Consider the following 9,116-nt stretch of genomic DNA (forward strand, 5'->3'; position numbering starts at 1 on the left):
GAGAGAGAGGGAGGATCGCGTCGTGCAACAGCGGCTTTCAGCATCCACCTGCAAGGATGCCTCCCGAGCGTCACCCACACATCCCGTAACAGCCCACCCCCCACCCGCAGCCAGGGCCCACAGTGACCCCTCCGACCTGAGACTTCAGAAAGCGACTTGGGACATCCACACACAGCCCCAGCTCCAGCACAGCTTCCCACCCAGACCAGGACAGGACAGCGGTCCCTGCTTGGTGGCTGCGGCCCCTCCCAGCTCAGACTGGCCTTCTTGGTGTGACCTCAGGTGTGGCTATGTGCCAAGGAGGCTTTCCTTTCTCCAGTACTGGGAAGGAACCCAGGGCCTTTGCGCCATCCGCCCTTTGTTTTGAGACAGGGTCTTGCTAAGTCACTGGCGGGCTGGGCTCCATCCTATGATCCTCCTGCCTCAGCCTCCTGAGTAGCTGGGATGACAGGCATGTGGCACCAGGCTCGCCTCCGGACGTTTACAGACTGTGGTGGCCGGGTCTGGCCCTTGCCATACTTTGGGCCTTGCTTTAGAACAGTGGTCCCGACCTTTTTTGGCCCTAGAGACCAGTTTGGTGGAAGTTTTTCCAGGAATACGGGAAGGGCTCAGCTGCGTCCTGTCTTAGTAGCTGTCTGAGACACGTGGCAGTTTGGCCACGACATCAGATTCTCGTCAGGAGAACACAACCACGGTCCCAGGTCCAAGTCCTGCAGCATGGGGTGACACTGGGCACAGGACAGGACCCCTCGGGCATGTTTCCTTCTAGGCTCCCAAGGGCCGGTGGACATCTGAGTTTTCTAGCAAGGCTGAGGGTCAGGGTGACACAGCAGGGCCACACTGCAGCCGTCTCCAGGGCGGGCGGTGGGGGGCTGGAACCCTGAGCCATCACCCCTCCCCACCAAGCTCCCGCAGGGCACGCTGGGCTCTGCACACAGGGTCCAGTCCTTCTCTGTGGGGTGTCCTGGCCTCCACCCACACTGTCAGGAGCTCGCCAGTCAAGACAGCCACTCATGTCCCCCAGATATGACCCCGTGTCCTTGAGGAACAGAATCACCACTAGGAGAGACCCCTGCTCTACCCTGGACGCCATCCCTGCCCTGCCCTGAGAGCTGAGAAACCCCTGAGAAGCGGAGAGGCGTGAGCCCTGGTTTCCCAGGGACCCCATGCCAACAGGGCCACAGGCTGGGGTGGGGATGTGACAGGACCCACATCTCCCCAAGCCCGGGGCCAGCGACTGCTCTGCAGGGACCCAGCAGGCGCTTCGGTTACCCCGCTACCAGCACGCTGCAGCGTGCGCTCCAGACGGCACAGTGTAGCCATGCAGAAGGAGACCTGGGGCCACACGTCAGGAGAGCACAGGGCCCACAGCCTGTGACACCGCCCGGACGTCAGGCGTCTCACAGGCTCGCTGCAGGCTGCGCAGGACCCCACGACAGAGGCAGCCCGGGGTCGCACAGGGAGGGGCTGCGGCCTGCTGCACTCGCTCCTGTCTCTGCTCCCCAGCAACGCCATCTAGGAAGCAGAGGCGGGGCCGCTGGGGGCTGTGGCAGGGCCGCTGGGCCCTCGGCCTCCCATGGGGGCCTCAGATGCCACCCCATCCTCCAGCGTCACTGGGCCTTCCGAGGGGCCCGGGCACTTAAGGGCAGGGCCGCGACCCTGCCCTGTCCCAGACGGGGGCTAAAAGGCACCCGGCCAGACACAGGTCCCCCCGACGTCACCATCCCCCCTTTAGGGTTTGGACTGCCTCATCTGACCCCCTGACCTTAGCAGCGGTGACCCCCCCAACACACACCTGCCCAGCATAGCAGCTCCCTGACAGCCCACCCCTCTGCGGGGGTCCATCCTTCCCTGGGGCCACCAGAGCTGGGACAGAGAGCCACGCCTGCTGTGGACATAGCCCTCTGCATGCGCTGGCACCAGTGCCCACCCCGAGCCCTGAGTCTGAAAGAACAGACACCACAAAGGTGGGCAAAGCACCTGGACGCATGCTGCCAGTTCCCCTAACAGACCGGACCTGGGTAAAGGTCAGCAAACGTCCCGGTCAAGGGTCACTGGGTTGTGAAAGCCGCCAGGGGTGGAGGGGTGTGACCATGTGCCAATAAAACTTTATTGACAGCCACTGGCAAAGGGCCAGGTAGGCCTCCAGACTGTGAAAGGGGGGCAGTTTCCCAGCTCAGAGGATCCTCCAATCCTAACCCCAAACCTGACCCTATGGGACAGGGCATAAGTGGCCAGCACTCAACACCAAGGGACATGCAGTACACTCAACAAACCGCATGGGCAGGAAGAAGGGACAAGAGTCACCCTGTAGGACAACTGGGCCACCGCGGGTTTGTACCAGCCCCACTCGCGCCCATCACTGGGCACCCGACGCTGCAGGCCTTCCCCTCCCGCCAGCACACTGTGTTTCTCAACAGGGCCTAAAGGAAGCTGGGTAAGGAGCACCTGCCAGCGGGGGCTGGGCTGGGATGTAGCTAGGGGCAGGAAGCCCCGGGGCGGACTGAAGACATTGGGAAACTGACTTACGCCAGTGTCTCAAGGCCCCGCCCCGCCTCACCCCGCCCCTGCGCATAGGCAGCGTCTCAGGGAGCTGGACCTTTGCCTCCAAGTGGCAGGCCGGTGGCCCCCGTGGGTCCCTCTGTCACCACATGGGGCAAATGGCTTCTGAGTTTCCCATCAGAAACACGGAAGAAGGGGCTGGGAAGCGGGGCCGCGGGGGTGGGGAGGAACGGGGGCAGATGATACGAAGCCCAGGGAGGACCAAGAGGAAGCCCCACAAACCTACGGGCAGGCAAGGGGGCAAGAAAAGGGGACGTCAGCTGCCTGCCGGCCACACCTGGGCTCACCCCGAGCCTGGGGCGCCCTGGGGGTACAGGGCCGGTGGCTGACTGGAAGTCCCAGAGAACTGAGTCACACAGACGAGGTCAGGAGCGGGCCTTCCCCGGCACAGGCTGCCCTGGGAAGAGCCCCACAGCCCCAGAGCTCCGCCACCCTGTCTGGCGGCCGCTAGCGACGCGTTGTGAGTTGGGCCTGCTACACTCAAACAGCTCTAAACTCTCTGTCCCTCGGCTGCAGGCGGCTCTGGGGCGGCATCGGGAAAACACAGAACTCGACCGCCACAAGCGATCTCCCTCCCCGAGAAGGCGCCAAGCAGTTGGTCACCAAGCACCTGTGACATGGGCATCTTGGCCTTCCACGCCCACCCGCAGAGCCTGGGCCCTGGGTTTACATCACTCTAACCCAGGGTCCTCCTCGGAGCCGGGGGTGTTTAAGGGGCGTCCTGGGCACTGCAAGGGGCTGGGCAGCGTCTCTGGCCTCCATCCACTCCGTGCCAGGTCTCCCCCCATTGTGACAACCTTACACGTCCCCAGGCACGACCCAGTGTCACCTGAGCTGACAACCACTGCTCCATAAAGACTCAACTCTGGGCAAAATGGACCCGGGACTGTCGGGATCCATCTCCAGAGACTGCAGCTCCCCAAGAGCCTGGCCGGTGTGCGGGGGTGCGGGGGACTCAGGCTGGGCCTGCGGGTCCAACAGCTGGGAGCACGTGGCCCAGAACGGGAGCGGGGCCAGACAGGCACAGGGGGCTCCTTTACAGGGAGGTCACAGTTTGAGCTCAGGGACTCACTAGGATCAGGCCAGGAGCAAGACAAACCACAGACCACGAACTTCTGCGGTGCGAGACACAGGTAAGAAACCGAACTTAGCACGGCGCGGTCGCGGGGCCCAGGCCCTGGGCAGGGACGTGGGCAGCAGGGCAGATCCAGGCCTGGGGAGCCTGGGGCTGGGCGGAGCCAGGATGAAAGAGAACCGTGAAATCCGGGGCGGGGTGGTGACATTCCCCGTGGGAGGGGTTCGCGAGGAGGCCGAGCCGGGGGTGTGAGCGCGTCAACGGCGGGATCGGAGGAGGGTCCCACGGAACCCCGGGCGCAGGCTGGGGCAGGGGGCTGGAGAGGTCGGGAGCACGGGCTGGCACGGAGGCCGCCGGAGGCAGAGGCAGCCCAGGTCCCGGGACCGGGCGCACAGGCCGCGCTGGGAGAGGTCGCGGGGGACGGGATGCGGCCGCCGCAAGCGGCGCCGGCGCGAAGGCGCGCGGCCGGCCGGGGACGCACCGTAGGGCTGGCCCTGCAGGTCGTACTGCTGCATGCGGTACACCGTGAACTCGTGCGCGGCGTCGGCGGCGGGCAGCGGAGGCGCCACGAGCAGCAACACGGCCGGCAGGAAGACGATGAATCCGAGCGGCAGGCACGACGCCTTCAGCATGTTCTCCAGCACCTCTCCCGCTTCTTCCAACATCCTGGACGGCGGCGAGGCCGCGCGGAGCGGCGGCGGGGGCGCGACGAGGACGGGACAGCGGCGGCCGCAGCCGTGGACTCACCTCGGCATGGGCAGCCGCCGGGGTCCTGCGGGCGCCGCGCCGGGCACTCCGTGCGAGCCTCGGGGTCCTGCGGGCATCGCTGCGGACAGCCCTGGGGGAAGGCGTAGTCCCTGGGGCGCGCGCGGAGAGACCTGGGAGTTGTAGGCTCACTCTAGGACCTCCCGAAGGAACTTATGGGGGAGACTGACTAACACTACTAAAAACCTCCAAGTTGGAAAATACAGAGGCTTGAAAAAACTATTTTTCAGTAAACTTGATTTAACTGTCACTGGCATGGAATGGGGGTGGGCAGCTATGACCTTGCAACCCGGAAGGAAGTACGGCATGAGGGAAAAAGGAAGCGTTTGTCTGGCACGCTCGGTCTTCTGGGAAGTGTGGTCCTAGCAAAAAGAGCGCAAAGGTTCACGGGAACTGCAGTCTTTCCATAATCTTTTAGGGAAAAAATTAAAATTCCCAAAGAGTATAGATGTTAAACTCCCTGCAGACTCAGATCTTAATCTGATTTGTATATTGATGTATCAACAGACCCCTGAACACAACTCTTGGCACCCCATGGGTGGGCTATATACAATTTTAGGATGAATGAATGGAAAAAAAAAAAAAAAAAATCATGATAGCCCATTGCTAAAGGAATGGTGCAATGAGTTATGGGATTTGTAGTCTGGAGCCGGGAGCAGGTGCAGGGGCTGGTGGCGTATGTACTGTACTTATCTTCATTTATATTGAGGGCATACAGACATTGACGAATCGATCACTGTGTACGGGAAGTTCAAATTTACTTTTCAGTGGTCCGGTAGCAGTATTTTCTTAATCTGGCAACCATAAGAACCCTGCGAGGGCCAAGGATATAGCTCAGTGGCACAAGCACCTTCCTGGAAAGCATGCAAGGTCCTGAGTTCAATTCCCGGTATCAAAAAAAAAAAAAAAAAGAACTCTGCGAATTAGATTCAGAGAATTAATGGAGCAGCAATAACTCCCCCACCCTGAGCAGATGGGAAGATGGAGACCAAGGGAACAGAAATCAACAGCCAGGCCCTCGGCCAACTGGCTGCCTTTGGTTCTCTGTGAGAGTAGCATCTATGATCTGTAAAAGCACAGGTTCAAATCCCAGATCCTCGGGCAGGGGATGTAGCTCAGCTGCATAAGCGCTTGTCTGGCAAGCCTGAGGTTATGAATTCGATTCCCAGTACCAAAAGAAAAAAGAAAAAAAAAAATCCCAGATCCTCCCCTTCCCAGCTGGGTGTCCTTGAACAAGTGGCTTCACCCCTCTGAGCTACTGTTTCTTCACCTGTCAAATATGGCAGTAACTCTGGAAGCCTGCGGCAGGAAGATGAAAAGTTTGACCCCACCCTGGGCAACTTAGCAAGACCCTGTCTCAAAATAAAAAATAAAAATGACTGGAGGTGTAGCTAACTGATAGAGTGCTTACCAAGTGTGTTCCAAGAACCAGTACTGGAAAAAAGTTTTCAGTAAGAAAATCAATGCAAACTGGCCTAAACAGTGAGGCACCCGGAAGTGCTCAGTAAGTGTTGGTTTTATGCAAATGTACCAAGCGCTGGCAGGACTCGGGGCACATATATTTGCTGCTGCTCTTAGAACCTGTTTCTGGCCCCTCTGCACATGGCTTGGCTCCATGTTCTCTTTCAAGGCCCAATATTTCCTAAACCATGAAAGGATGTGGACATTTCTTAGTGAAAGGTTTGCTGTTCCTCACCCCCTCCCAAATTGAGTGTGACCCTTTGTTTTTTTTCTCTCTCTCTCTCTCTTGTGATACATCCTGAGCACATTTTTTATTTTTTATTTTGAGATACGGTCTGGCTAAGGCACTAAATTGCCCAGGTTGGGCTCAAACTTGAGATCCTCCTGCCTCAGCCTCTCCAAGTGCTGAGATGGCAGATGTGTGGTACCACACCTGGCTCAGTGTGGTTTTTAAGAAGTGTAGGGACAGACTCTGTGCTGTTTATGGCTGTTAGCCCTGTGCCCAGAGCACAGCCTGAAGGTCAATGGAAAGAAGGAAGAAGGAAAGGAAGGAGGAAAGGTAGGAAGGTAGGAAGGAAGGGAGGGAGGGACTGTTATGATTGGTACATTGTGTCAACTTGGGAACTTTAGAAGGTTAAATGAGCGACTGCGCAGGGGGCAGGGTCCTTACTTTGTGTCCATCCTGAGCCGGTGCAGGAGGCGGGCGTGGCGCTGATGTGAGTGCCAGGGCAGCCTGCTTACAGTGTAAGGGAGGAAAAGAGGTTTGTTGCACCTCCCTTTCGCTCTTGTTGCTTTGCTGTCTTTCGACGCTGTGAACTGTTGCCCTCTGCCATGTGCCACTCTGCCTCGGAGCCAGCCGAGTATGGATTGGAACCTCCATAAGCTGTGAGCTAAATAAACCTTTCCTTCCTTCATTTTGGGCGTTGGGTATTTTATCTCAGCAACGAGAGAAAAGTAGCCAAGACAGGGAGGAAGAAAGAATGAACCCACCCCAGCCGACCAGCCAGCCCCTCCCTGCTCTGACCTTCTCTGGTCCCAAGTCCAAGCGGGTGACAGAAGGACCGACGCGGGGTGGCGGGGTGAGACTGAGCGCCCACTCGGCGCATGCGCTCTCAGGGAGAGAAAGTGTATTTCCACATCCTTCCCGCTGCCGCCCGCCCGTTCCCGCTAGGGCTGTGAACGCGCCTGACCTAGGGCCGGGGTGCGGCTCAGCGCTGAGCGCTTGTCTGGCGCAACCGCCGCTGGAGTTCCTTCCCCAGCCTCCCCAAGGCAGAGCGCAGCGCGCTCACCCAGACGCAGTTCCAGAAAAGGGTCTCTTGGTTCAGGGAGTGAGACTCCTGTGGCTGCTGCCGCCGACGCTGCCTCCTCTCCCAAATCTTTTTTTTTATTTTAAATTTTGGTCAGTAAAATGGGGAGATGCAGTGGGGCGTGGTGGCCCACGCCTGTGAACCCAGCACTGTGGGAGGCTGAGGCAGAACACCAAGTTCGAGCCCAGCCTGGACAACTCGGCAACTTAGCGAGACCCTGTCCTGAAATAAAACGTAAAAACGGCTGGGCACAGAGCTCAGTGAGAAGGCCTTGGGTCCAATGAATGAGTGAACAAATAAATAGTTCATCTCTGGAGGAAAAGCTTGAGTCACCTCCAAAGAGCATAGAGATAGGCAGAGAGCTCTTGGCTGCCCCAGATTCCTCTCACCCTAAATTCCACCAGGACCCGCCCCTGCCAGCTGCCGTCCCAGATAAACACAAAGGACAGGAATCAGGAAAACACAAGAAAAGAAACAGAGCTAGGGATTGTGGTGCACGCCTGCCATTCGAGCATTCTGGGAGGCTGAGGCAGGAGGATGGCAAGTTTCAGCCCAGCCTGGGCAACTTAACTCATTGAGACCCTTTCTCAAAATTGGAAAAAAAAATTTTAAAGCGCTGATGACGTAGCTCAGTGTGAAGCCCTGTGTTCCATCCTTACTGCCAAATATATATATGAATTTGGACATAGATGTAAGAACGGGGAGGACACAAGATTGGCGAGGTCCCTGAGATGGGACAGAGTCTCCCTCATGGCCTCAGGAGGAGCTGGCCCTGCCCACACCTCGGCCTGGAGTTCTGGCCTCCAGAACCAGGCAAGCGAGTGTTTCTATTGTAGCCGCCCATCCTGTGGGACTTTATTTTAGGAGCCCTAGGGTACAATACACTGAGAAGCTGAATTTTCTTTCTTTCTTTTTCTTTTTGTCTTTTCTTTCTTTCTTTCTTTCTTTCTTTCTTTCTTTCTTTCTTTCTGTTTTTTTGAGACAGGGTCTCACTATGCAGTTCAGGCTGGCCTTGAGCTCACTTTGTAACCCAGCTGGTCTCGAACTCTCAACAGTCTTCCTGCCTCAGCCTCCAGAGTGCTGGGATTACAGGCGCGCACCACCACACCTGGCTCAGAAGCTGAATTTTCGAATGTCATTCATTTTAATCAATTTCACATAGCCATGCGGCTGGTGGCTATGGGCGTGACAGTGCGGGAAACAGTCCTCCCCCCCACACACACACACACACAGCAGAGAAATAGCAGCTCAGAGCAGCACTGTCTCCCCCAGGCAGCAGGCGGGTGCCCCCAACCCCTCACCCAAGCGCCTGCCCCGCTGGGGTCAAAGAGATCCTCAGAGCTAGGCTGGCACAGGCTTTGTGTCAGCCCCAAGCAACATTTGAGGGCATTAGCAACACCCGCTGTAACCCTGGGAGGTCTCAGGCCTGTGGGGCCATTGAACGTGAGCTAATCCGTATTGAATGCGATCTATCGGGAAAGTTCCGGTTTTCATCTGTACTACATCTCACGGGGGGTGTCTAAGGTACCAGGCAGGGAGGGGGCAGAATGGCCGCCAGCCCCCGCAAGCTGAAAGGGGATGACACCCTCTAGCTATGGTGGTGTTGTGGTCAGGGCTTACAAGGGGAACAATTATATACAGGACACAAAATTTATAAGATTATTTTATAACTGTCACCCAAAGAGTCATACACAAAGACAGTGTAGGAAATCTGTCCATACACTAAAGACCAAAGAATCCAGCAGAAGGCCTGGATCCCATGACAATGCCCCCATGAGTCCAGCTAGAGGACCGGAGCACATGACAATGCCTCACGAAGGTCTGTTTCACGGACCTATGCTGGGAAGGCCCAAAGGTCTGTGGTGGAAGCTAGAAAGTCCCTGCCAGCAGGCTGAGGGATCTGCGCTGGAGCCAGGAAGCAACGCTCAAAGTAAGAACCAGAGCTC

General features: G+C 57.7%; 1 protein-coding gene across 2 annotated transcripts in view; it reads right to left on the bottom strand.

Annotated features, from left to right (window-relative positions):
* Ncln (nicalin) overlaps window positions 1-4,605 on the bottom strand; it is a 15,655-nt gene extending 11,050 nt beyond the window's left edge. The window contains exon 1 of one of the 2 annotated variants that reach the window (XM_005405847.2): window positions 4,119-4,605. In XM_005405847.2, coding sequence (XP_005405904.1) covers window positions 4,119-4,302 — 184 coding nt within the window. In that variant the 5' untranslated portion in view covers window positions 4,303-4,605. The remainder of the gene's footprint in view (window positions 1-4,118) is intronic. The other variant, XM_005405846.2, reaches the window with a different exon arrangement.
* Window positions 4,606-9,116: the final 4,511 nt, after the last annotated feature.

Source organism: Chinchilla lanigera, unplaced genomic scaffold (assembly GCF_000276665.1).
Source record: "Chinchilla lanigera isolate Chin_1 unplaced genomic scaffold, ChiLan1.0 scaffold00094, whole genome shotgun sequence".
Lineage (NCBI taxonomy): Eukaryota > Metazoa > Chordata > Mammalia > Rodentia > Chinchillidae > Chinchilla > Chinchilla lanigera.